Source organism: Carlito syrichta, unplaced genomic scaffold, assembly GCF_000164805.1.
Source record: "Carlito syrichta isolate Samal-C Ts95f unplaced genomic scaffold, Tarsius_syrichta-2.0.1 Scaffold312719, whole genome shotgun sequence".
NCBI classification, from domain to species: Eukaryota; Metazoa; Chordata; class Mammalia; order Primates; family Tarsiidae; genus Carlito; species Carlito syrichta.
The window spans coordinates 619,861-631,913 of NW_007256815.1; the positions used below are offsets into that span (position 1 = coordinate 619,861).

General features: G+C 47.8%; 1 protein-coding gene across 1 annotated transcript in view; it reads right to left on the reverse strand.

The window, feature by feature from the left end:
* MROH1 (maestro heat like repeat family member 1) overlaps positions 1–12,053 on the reverse strand; it is a 90,052-nt gene that overhangs the window by 56,903 nt on the left and 21,096 nt on the right. The window contains exons 7-11 of the mRNA XM_008069989.1: positions 9,425–9,576; positions 8,547–8,687; positions 8,045–8,137; positions 4,228–4,306; positions 2,804–2,917 (exon numbers count right to left, since the gene is read on the reverse strand). Of these exons, the coding sequence (XP_008068180.1) occupies positions 2,804–2,917; positions 4,228–4,306; positions 8,045–8,137; positions 8,547–8,687; positions 9,425–9,576 (579 nt within the window). The remainder of the gene's footprint in view (positions 1–2,803; positions 2,918–4,227; positions 4,307–8,044; positions 8,138–8,546; positions 8,688–9,424; positions 9,577–12,053) is intronic.

Here is a 12,053-nt window from a genome sequence, read left to right on the forward strand (position 1 = left end):
TGGGTGTTGTCAATGTTCTATTTCTTCACCTAAATATGGGCTCATTTTGTGATTACTCATTGACCTAACAGTTAAAACATGTGCATTTTTCTGCATATGTTATACTTCAAAATAAAAATAATAAAAAATTACACAGATGCATATGTCCTGATGCTAAAAGTTCTCCAAGATGTGCTAAAGAGTGAACAAAGCATGTTTTGAACTATGTCACTTGGTTAAAAAAACAATCTATTTCTTTCACACATACACTTGTATGTATGTAAATACATAGAGAAAGAACTTAAGGGAGAAAATGAAGTATAGGGGAATACAAAATAACTTTTTTTTTGAGTCGGAGTCTCACTGTTGCCCAGGCTGGAGTGCAGTGACACGCTGCTCACAGCCACTGCAGCCTCAATCTGCTGGACTCAAGTGATCCTTCCGCTTCAGCCTTCCAAGTAGCTGGAACTATGAGAATGCATCACCACATCCAGCTAATTTTTTTATTTATTGTAGAGACGAGGTTCGCCAAGTTCTCCAGGATGGTCTCGAACCCTGGGCTCAGGCAATCCTCTCGCCTCCACCTCCCAAAGTGCTGTGATTACAGGCCAAAGTGACTTCTAAAGAGCATAAATGCGATTGAAGAATTCACAAAGAAAAGTTGAGCATGGTTAATTACATTAAAATATTGAACTACTGTATGGAAAAAAGCATCTCCAACAAAAGCACTGACACTAAGAATTCCATAAGAATTCCGTTTCAGGTACCACTTGGTCACTGTCCAGATTAGCCACATCAGTTAAATGGGGACAATTCTACCTACCTCACAGGGTTGCTAGGTTACTGGGGGTTGAAACTAAATGCTGATGGAGGAGATGCTTTACTTTCTGTCTGACTGCCTAACATCCTGTGCCTCTGAGGCTCCCTTCCCCAGGGAGCTCTGACCAGAGGCAGCCCTCTCTTGGTATGGAAGCTACAGGTGCTCACTCCCAGTCCCACTATAGAGGCAGGTGCTTACCTCCCAGTCCCTCTGCAGGGAGCAGCTGCTTTACCTCCCAGCCCCTCTGCAGAGGGCAGGCACTTACCTCCCAGGACCTAGACAGCCAACCAGAAGCAGGGCCTCAGGTTGTCTCTGGTGGTGCAGGTGCTTGCTGAGGGAGCCAATATCCAGCGGCACCTTCATCAGACTCCTGGCTTCATGGCACAGTTTATACTGTGACCCTGGCTGCCCCTGTCCTCCCTTGTTGCTGCCCCTTTGTCAAGCTGCTCCTGCATCATTCCCCTAACCCCCATATTCAGGTCACTGTTTGCAACCCATCTCCTGATGTGCTGAACCTCAGAAGACAGGGGTCAGCATGTAAGTTCTGTAAAGGGCCAGACAGAAAACACTGTAGGCTTTGAGGGTCATGTGTAGTCTCTGTCACATATTCTTTGTTTGCTTTTACAATTCATTTAAAATGTGACAATCCTTAGCTCACAGGCTGTACCCAGCAGACTATAGGGCTAATGTTCCCACAGCCACTTTGTACTGAAGCCTGGGATAGGACATAAATGAGATTCATGGAAAACTACAGATTCATGTGTGAAAAATATTATTTTTTAAGTTTATTACTAATTAATTAAATTAGTCTTAAAACTAGGAAATCTGAGTCCTTTAATTCTGAGGAAACCATCATGCATATGTAAATCGAGGGATGGTCTACAAACCAACTAGCCTCAACTCTTTATAAAAAAACAAATAGGTCGGGCTTAGTGGCTCAGCCTGTAATCCCAGTACTTTGGGAGGCTGAGGCGAGCGAATTGCTTGAGCCCGCAGGTTTGAGACCAGCACAGGCAACTTGGTGAGATCTCGTCTCTAAAATAAATAAAAAATTAGCCAGGTGTGGTGGCGCCTGTAGTTCTGGCTACCTGGAAGGCTGAGGTGGAAGGACTGCCGGAGATCAGCAGGTTGATGCTGGGGTGGTCGTGAGTGTGCCACTGCACTCCAACCTGGGCAACAGAGTGAGATTCCAACTCAAAAATAAATAAATAAGCCAGGTTCAGTGGCTCAGCCTGTAATCCCGTGCCTTTGGGAGGCTTAAGTTAGTGGATTGCCTGAGCCCGCGGGTTCGAGACCCACCCGGGCAACTTGGCAAGACCTCATCTCTACAATAAATCAAAAAATTAGCTGGGCGTGGTAGCACACACCTGTAGTTCTAGCTACTTGGAAGGCTGAGGCGGAAGGATCGCCGGAGCCCAGCAGGTCGAGGCTGCAGTGGATGGGAGTGGCCACTGCACTCCAGTCTGGGTGACAGAGTGAGACTCCAACTCAAATTATAAAAAAAAAAAAAAAAAAAAGATAGATAGATAAATAAATAAAATTTAAAAAACAAATTAAAAATGGAATCTTCTTGGTACAAGACATTATAGAGACAACTAAACTAAATCAAAGTATGTTTTTGACTTGCTCCCAAAATGAAGAGAAACCAAGTTACACCAGAAAGCTTTGTGATATCTGTCTGTGAGGCTCTGTGTGCTCTCAGCAGAATGATTATAGGGGGAGTGTGGCCTGAGAGAGCATGCAGAGTCATGCGGGGTGTCTGACCAGTAATCAAAGGTAAGTGCCAGCAATCAACATTGGGTGAAGGATGGACAAATACTATTTTTGCAACTTTTCAAAATGTTTGGAATTTTGCAAAATAGAAAGTTAAGAACTTTTTAAAAAGACTTCAAAGTGGGATGGTATTTTCCCCTAAACATGAGCAGTATCTGCTTTTGCCAGACACTATTCCACACTGGACCTGACCATGGGCTGGTCAGCCTGGCAGGCATGGAGGGCACTCACCGGCTGAGTTGATGACGTGCCTCACTATCTGTAGGGTGCCCACACGGATCCTCTCGTTGCTGGTGTCCAGCCTGGGCAGCAGGAAGGCCAGTAGGCGGTCAGGTGAGCTGCAGGCTACAAGGCAATATATGCAGGTCAGGCTTGATGCCTGAAACTGCAACTCCACAAGGCTGAGGTTTTTCTGTCTTACTCATCCCTGCACCAAGAGCATCCACACACTTCCCAGCACAGAGAAAGAGCATGCAGAGTTGCTGTGTGAACAATGAGAAGCTGGAGCTACAGCTTAACCACTCAGTTCAGCCTCGATGGCCTCCTCAGGGTGCCCACTAAGGTGAGAGGTTGGAGCACACAAGACCTTAGGCCCGGCTATGTCAGCACCACCCAAAACATGTTCAGACGCAGATGCTTGACACACCCAGGGTGTAGATGTTCATTTTAGCTTCTCAAACTCATAGAGGGCCTGTGAGAGGGCCTTCAGTGCCCTCTCCTGCCTTTCCTGGTTCCTGTCACTCTAAAGCTGAGACTTTTAAGCTGCCAAGCACTTGGACCTCTAGCCCAAGCCGGCTAAAGCAGCCTGAACTCCAGGCACCCCCAGGGGACTCTTCACCCAGTCTCTACTTCTGAGTGCTGCCAGTGGGAAACTTCTGGCAATGACCTCAGCAGGTTCTTTATCCTTCATGGACCAGTATCATTCATGGTGGATCCTGGACATTTGCTCTGCCTAGATATCGGACCTGCTGTTCCTCCCACCTGCCGCACCCTCCCCTCAGCCTGGCTGAGGCCAGTCTCCCCACTCTCATCCTTCTATGCTTCTCCTGGGAACCAGCCTCCTCCCACCCCGGTTTTGTGTATAGGTAGATGCTGATACAGGTATGGGGGCAGGGAGGCTCTGCCTTTCTGACCAGCTCCAGATGGATGCTGATGCTATGTCCCTGAGCAGTGTGACAGACCCAAATACAGGCAGGGCCCTTCCTCACACCATCTACCCACCCCTCAGGGCATGGGGACAGTGCTGGCAAACGAGGGCCCTGTTGTCCAGGAGCCCCAGCCTCCATTGGGGGTAGTGACAGGATGGATGGTACCTCCGGGTGGGTCATGTGAGGCCAGGCTGGGTGACCAAGGGGGACCAGAGAGCAGGGAATGAGACCAGAGCAGGGGTGCAGAAAAGCAGGCAGGGGTGGGAGATAGAATGTGGACCATGGGGCAGAAGCCCCGCAAGGAATTAAGCAGGGCAATAACATGCTCCTGTGTGGAAGACAGATGTTCTGGACTGCAGCTGCTGTCCAGGCCTCTGGAGCCACAGTCAGGCCCAGGCAGAGGTGAAAATAGAGATCATCTCACCCTAACCCATGCCCCAGCCACTACCATCCTCCACACACAGCAGGCAGTGAGCCCATCCATGTCCACTGATGCTCCCCACTCACCTAGCACAGTGAAGCAGCGTAGCACCTCCTTCTGGTTGCTCATCACGAGGGGGCTTGAGGATGCCACAGGCACACAGATCTGCTCCAAGGAATACAAGAAAGAGATTATGACCCTGGCTACGTTGGAAGGGAGGACTCATGCCCTCTGAGATGCTGGGCCTGGGTAGCTGGGTAGAGAACTCCAGGTTTCCACCCCCACACCTGCAATGAGCACTCTGGGCGTTATCTCACCCAGGAGAGGGATGACCAGGCTATTGAACATACTTGCCTCAGAAGTGCTTCAGAAACTAGCCCCATCCATATAAGGATATGGTAGGGAAGAGGAGGGAGACACACACAGCAGGCCCTCAGATCTCCAGGAAACATCTTGCTCCTCCATACTTTGTCCTTCCTACCAGTAGCAGGAGAACAGAGGCCCCCAAAACATTTCTTTACTAGAGAAGAGACAGTCTCCAATGCCCCTGGGCATGTACACTCAGGCCACAGGCTGGAACCCACTACTCTCTAGAATATATAAAGCAATGGAAACCAAAACACTTAGAATCCATTTGTTCAAAATTGTAGATAATAATAAAGAAAAGTTATATCGGCAAAAAGCAAAAACTAAGGCTGTAGACAGATGCGTCTCTAGGCTCCACAGTACCTTAGCAGCTGATGTTGAAGCACCCTCCCCATTAACCCAGGTGTGAAATCCCAGGTCCCCACTCACTTCCTCGGTATCATAGCAAAGGACATGAGTAGGGCCTCTGTGTAAAGGGTTCTAAAGTAGCTCTTCAGTAGAGGCTGTCTTATGAGCAAGAAGAGGCAACCACAGGACAGAGCAAAGGCCTGGGACCATGGGGCTGCTCTCTAACTTGGACTCTACCAGTTCTTAGAGAACTCTCGGGAAGCAGGGTAAGTGGTCCAGGGCTCTGCCCTATGTTCCCAGGGAGCTCCTTGTAGTTCTATTGCAAAGACCAAAGGTGATCCTAAAAGATACTGCAGCTTCCTGCCTGCTCCCTCAGACCACTTCCTCTACAGGAAGCCAGTCGCCATGCTGTGAGGACATTCAATCAGCCCTACAGAGATCCATATGGTAAGAATCCCAGTTGGATTCTTCTTCCCTTCTTCTCTAAAATAAATTCCAGATGGATTAAATGATAAAAGTATAGGGGAAACTGGGAGAACTTGGAAAACAATCACTGAATTTGAAAGGCTTTTCTATATATAACAAAACCTTTTATAACATAAAAGGTAGATAAATGATAATGTAAAAATTAAACAATTTTGCATGGCAAAAAAAATCACAAGTAGATTCAAAAGATAAAGGACAAAGTACAGACAAATATTTATACATATATAAGGCTACAAATAATTGCTACAGATCAATATGAACAAAATCTAAAATGTAACTGAAAAAAGATATGGACAGTTCAAAGAATGGGAAATAACACATTTTTTTCTATCTTCTCTCAGCTTTTATATATTTATATTTCCCTTTTATTTTATTTTTTTGAGTTGGAGTCTCACTCTGTCACCCAGACTGGAGTGCAGTGGCCGCTCCCGGCCGCCATAGCCTTGACCTGCTGGACTCCAGCGATCCTTCTGCCTCAGCCTTCCAAGTAGCTAGAACTACAGGTGTGCGCTACCACACCTGGCTAATTTTTTGATTTATTGTAGAGATGAGGTCTCGACTGCCAAGGTGGGTCTCGAACCCGCGGGCTCAGGCAATCCACTCACCTCAGCCTCCCAAAGGCGCGGGATTACAGGCTGAGCCACCAAGCCCGGCTATTCCCTTTTAAATTTGTTTTCCACTCTCATCCCCATACCCAATAGACAATCATTCTGTTTTAATAGTTTTTTGTAAATGTGTATTGTTTTGTGCATTTTTATATTATATAAATGATACTGTGTCACATCTCTCATTTTTTCCTCACTATTAAGAATTATAATTTTCTGTAGCAATCTTGGACATTCTTGGTTAGGTTAATTCTCAGAAACTCAATAAGTTTCTTTTTTTTTTTTTCTATTAAGAACTAGAGTCTCATTATGTTGCCCAGCCTGGAGTAGGGTAGTGCAATCATAGCTCCTGGCATCAAGTGATCCTCCCACCTCAGCCTCCCGAGTAGCTGGGACTATAGGACTATAGGTGTGCCACCATGCTTGGCTGTTAATAAGTTTTTGTTGCTATTACAGACAGCACTTTTTAATACTTTCTAGTTGGTCACTACTAGTGTAGAAAAAATGCTATTGTTTTTTATAGGATAGTCTTACAACTGGCAACCTTGCAGAGCTTCTCATTAGTTCTAGTAGTTTGGCCAATTAAGGTGGTAGCTGGGCAACAATGAATAATGACAGTCTTCTCTTCCCAGCCTTGCACCTCCCAGTACTTTTCTTTCCCCACAGAACTGGCGCAGGACCCCATCCACGGTAAGAATGGAAATTCTTCTTGTTCTTGACCTTACAAGGAGTATTCCTAACACTTCCCATCCGTTATGACATAGGCTGAAGGTTCAGGTATACACACTTTATTAAGTTAAGGAAGTTCCTTTCCAATCCTAGTTGCCAAGAGTTTTAATGATAAATAGAAAAATATCACCAAAAGCTTTCTCCTCATTGATTCAACTTACTTGATATTTTACTGGTGATCTATCATGGTGATGAAGTACACTGATAGCTCCTCAATGTTGAACAAGCCTCACATTCTGAGCTAAGCCCTACTTTACAAGGTGTTTTGAAAAGCATAGTGTTGGGTTCAGTTACCTATTACTTAATACAAAATCCTTACATCTATCCTCATAATTATATACCTACATTTTGTTACATGGTTCTGATTTGAATTTGAAGTCAAGGCCTCATGGAACAAACTGGGCAGATCAAGACCTTTTTCCATTTCTAAATCAACTTGCATAGAATAGGATTAATTGTATTTCAAGAGTTGCTAGAACGCTCTTAAAACCATTTGGGTTCTTGGTTTTAAGAAAGATCTTGGAATATTATTTCCATTTTCTTATTGGTTTAATCAAGTTCTCCATTGTGTTTCCTACCAATTTTGATATTTTTATTTTTCTAGGAATCTAATCATTTCATACAGTTTTAGAAATTTGTTATATAATTGTTCACAATACTTATTTTTTTAATAATCTCGGTGTAGCTCTCCTCTCTTTTCCTTTCTGAGACCAAGAATGTGTTCATGGACTATAGCTAGGATTGTCCAGGCTGGCCAGTGAGTGATTAGGGCCCCAGATGGCATGAGAGGGGCAAGGAAGAGGAGATGGAGAAAAAAAAGTCAATCCACAGCTCTGTACTTGTTTTTCACAAGTCTCCCTAAAGGGCCACCTGCCATCACTCTCTCCAGTTTCCTGCCCCTTTCCTTTCTTACCTAGAAAGCCCCATGGATTCAGTCCTCTTAGCCAAGGTCATACACCCCCACATTGGCATCCAACAGCCATTCTCAGATCTCCTTCATCCGACCCAGAAGGTGGGCAGATGCTTGGCCTCCTCCTCAGATCACTGAGGTTTCACTGAGCTTTCTCTAAGACCACCTGAGCCAGGCCTTGGCACTACACTTTGCCCTTTTGACCACTCACTCCTGCTACCTCCATGCTGGGGACTCCCATGTCACTTGCATATGCCACTGCTGAACACAGCAAAAACATGGTCATATCGCCAGGAACTGCACCCATGTGATTCCCAGGGAATGTCTACTCCGCAGTCCTGCCTGGCTTAAACACTCACCCTGACTTGCTTTCTGCACCCCTCATCCAACAACTTCACACAAAAGAGTTCAACCTGCGGCACCAGGACCCACCCTTGCCCCAGCACCCCTGCCTCCTACCTGGACATGCAGTGAAGCCAGAAGGGCATCAAGCTGGGCTTCCAGTGTGCGGCTGCCCACACTCACGGCTGCTTCAAGGATCTGGCCCAGACTCTGCTCGGGACAGGGAGAAGAGGGCCATTAGTCCAACCTCCAGTCCCCTTGGACTGACTATGGGACCAACCAGAGCCTCCCAGCTGGACCACAAATGGGGTCCAGGAAGCCACGAATCCTACTTTGGGGCTCAAATGAGGAGGCCCTTCTTCCACCCCTAGAACTCAGATGGGGATGTGGGAAGGCCCAGGAAAGAGATGCCTAGGTCACAGATACAACAGGTGCAACAGGCCAAGAGGCCCAGTTCACCAGGGCAGTGATAGGAAAACTCTGAGCCAGTTCTCAGGAAGGCCCAGTCCTTCACAAGCCACCACCAAATCTTAACAGAGGACTCAGGGCTACCCCTGTGGGATCTGATGTGAGGGAATCCTCAGGCATTGGACAGTAGACCTGACCCGCTTGCCGACACCTTGGACACGTAGAAGGCTTCAGCATGCTTCTTGTAGAGGGCAAGAATCCCAGGGAGGAGCTTGGGGAGCTGCTCCTCCAGCCTCTCACTGGGCAGCAGGTGGGTCATGGGCCCCAGAGCCTCCACAACGGCCAGCCGGAGCTGAGAAGAGACAGTGGACAGGAAGAAGCTCATTCTGCTCAGTTGATGCTGACTGCCAAGAGCACATACTGGGCAAATATGAGAAAATACCAGATTACCAGTTGGTCCTAAAGGGGGTGGAAAGTGAGCCCAGCCAGCCAGAGGTCAGAGTGAGGCTGTGGAGTAATCGTGGCAAACAGGATGGCAGCCAGGCCAGGGGTGCCTACAGGAGATACTCAATGCTACCCCAGGCAGCACTGGGCCTCAGGATAGAGGAACTGGGGGCTAAAGGGGGCATCTACAGTGACTGAGTCCCTGTGACAGAACAGGACAAACTCCAGAGTAGGCTAACACCAGTCACAAGAGTGGGACTTGCAGGCAAGTCCTTGCACAGGTGTGGGGACCTGCAGAGAACCCATGTAGATGAGGGGACCTGCAGGTGAGACGCTGCACAGATGTGTAAGCCTAAAGGTGAGCCACACCCAGAGCATCTCCACTACCCAACACAACCACACCACCTTCTGAATGCCAGTTGTGGGCAGGGATCTTGGGGGAGGAGAGTATTGTGGCAGCAAGAATAGACAGATACCTTAGCCTCTCCCTTCTTCACCCTATGATAGCCCCCTAGTCAAAGTCCACAGAGCTGTGGTTGGAAGGGGTCCTCGTGTGAGTGCGTCAGGCCTGGGGTAAGACAGGATAGGTATACAAGGCCCAGGTGCCAGGATCCTCATGAGACAAGAGAGGCAGTGGGGACATACCTTGGCTTCTCGACTCTGCAACCAGTGGTGGAACAGAATGTCATAAGCACTGAAGATGTCGGTAGCAAAAGCATCCCTCCTAACTGTGGGGTCTGGGGCTTGGTCCAGGTTGGCGAGGTACTCCAGGGTGCCCTCACTGAAGTGCTGCAGAGCTGTAGTGATGCACAGGGGTGAGTAGCTGCGGGCAGTGGGCTGTACAGTGTGAGCACGCCAAGTCTGCTTTGCTGCCCCTTCCAGAAGTCCTGTGACAGCCATAAGATGCCCTCCCTGGCACACTGGCCAAGCACAGGACTCTAGGACAATACTGGGATGAAAAGTGTCCCCCCAAATTCATGTCCTTGTCAGAACTTCAGAATATGACCTTATTTGCAAATAGGGTATTTGCAGATGCAATTGTCAAGACAAGATCATAGTAAAATGGGCCCTAAATCCAATATGACAATGTCCTCATAAAAGACACAGAGACAGAAAATGCAGGGAGAAGATGACTGTGTGGCAATAGAAGCAGAGACTACAGCTACATGGCCATAGCCAGGATCCACAGCTCCATCAAAAGCTGAGGAAAGCCTGAAATGGATTCTCCCTCTGAGCTCCCAAGAAGGAACCTATCCCACCTACGTCTTGGATTTCTGGCCCCTAAACTGTGAGAGAATACATTTCTGTTGTTTTAAGCCCCAATTTGTGTTTGGTTCTTTGTTACAACAGTCCTAGAAAATGGGCCCAAGTACCAACCTCCCAAAAATGCCCGCCAGTCACCCCCCTGTCTACTTTAGTCTGCCACAGAAACAAAAGGAGGCCATACACTATCTAAGACTGCTGTGCTGGTGCAAGCGAGCAGGAAGAGCTGCAGGAACGTGGCACCTGGGCAGGTGGGCACCAGGCCATCAGGTCAGCAACTCCAGGTGGCTCCTGACAGTGTACTGCCTGTGAACATGATTCAGCCATGACCTGTGGGCTGGTGGCAGGGACATAGCCAGGAACAGGCAAAGAAAGGCCTGAGCAGGCAGCCCCCAGACTTTGAGGAGCATGGATAATCCTGGTAAAGAAGTTCAGGAGATGCTGGCCATGGGGCTTGAGCCCAGGACATAGGCCTAGCTTAGGTGCAGATCTGCATGTGGTCAGCAGAGGGTAGGTCCTAGGTCAAGGAACAGGATGGGGACACAGAGGGAGATAAGCTAAGGCCAGTATCTGTCACACTGAGCCGAGGGACCATCCAGAGCCCCTTGGAAGGAGTGCCCACTGCAGGGGAGGGGGCTACAAAGGCATAAAACCACCTCAGAGGCTGCTCAATCCTCAGCTCTATCAATGAGCCCACTTGCTCCACAAAGTGGCTACCAACTAATGCTCCCGACAGCCATGTGTAAGCATCCTATCCAAATCACAACCTAATCTTGACATTTTTAGTCAATTAATTTTCTCCAAACTGATTGATGTGAGATGATATCCCTTTGTAGCTAGGGGGCTGATCATCTTTTAGTGTATTTGCTGACTGTATATTTTTGGCCTTTTCTTCCTCTGTTGTCGTAAACTACAGTCTTCCTTTCTGAGCTCATAGGAGTTTAAAAGGCAGCTCAGAAGCCAGGTGCGATGGCTCATGCCTGTAATCTCAGCACTTTGGAAAGCAGAGGCAAGAGGATTGCCTGAGCCCAGGGGCTTGAGACAAGCTTGGGCAACTTGGCAAGACTTCATCTCTACAATAAATCAAAAAATCATTCAGGTGTGGCAGTGTGTGCCTGTGGTTCCACCTACTTGGAAGGCTGAGGCAGAAGGATTGCCTGAGCCCAGCAGGTCAAGGTTGTGGTGGCCGTGAGCATGCTACTGCACTCTAGCCTGGGCAACAGAGTGAGACTCCAGCTTGGGGGTGGTTGGGGGGTGGGGGAGGCAGCTCAGAGGCACGAGCCAGACTGCCCAGTTGAAGTCCTGGCTCTCCCATTCCCCAGCTGTGTAACCTGGGCAAGTCACTCAGCCTCTCTGCATCTCAGTTTTCTCACCCATAAAATAGAGCAATAGGAGCACCTGCCCCAGGGGGTGCTGTGAGGCCCACTTGGGCTGACACAGATGTGGTGCAGAGTGCTGGGTCAGAGACTTGAGCACCCGCTCCCGCTGGTCCTAGGTCCTGTCCACTCCTGCTCTCAGGATTGTGCCTAGGTCTTTCCACTTTATAAAGCAGAGATACATTTATTTTCATAGTACCTTCTTTTATCATTTTTTTCATTTTTACTTGTAGTTCCACGTATTTCATAAAATCTTCCAATAAACAAAGTTCTTTGATGTGTAATGTCAAACTTGTTCATCTTTTCCTTTGTGATTTAAACTTTTAGTACCTTAAAAATCACTTTAAATACAGCAAATAAGAATCAAAGGGTACAGAAGTTCTTGACTGTCCTAGTGGCTTGTTGGTCTCTGGCTTCTCCATGCTCAGGCAACCATTTCACACCCTTTTCGGGGTCCTCTTCAGTGAGGTGGTCAGCCCAATGTAAGGAGGGAGTTTGCAGAGAGAAAAGGGTATTAGGCACAGCACAGTTGGCAAAGATGGCAATATCAGCCCTCCCTGTCCTACTCCTAATTCTTCTTTTTTTTTTTGAGTTGGAGTCTCACTCTGTCGCCCAGACTGGAGTTCAGTGGCCGC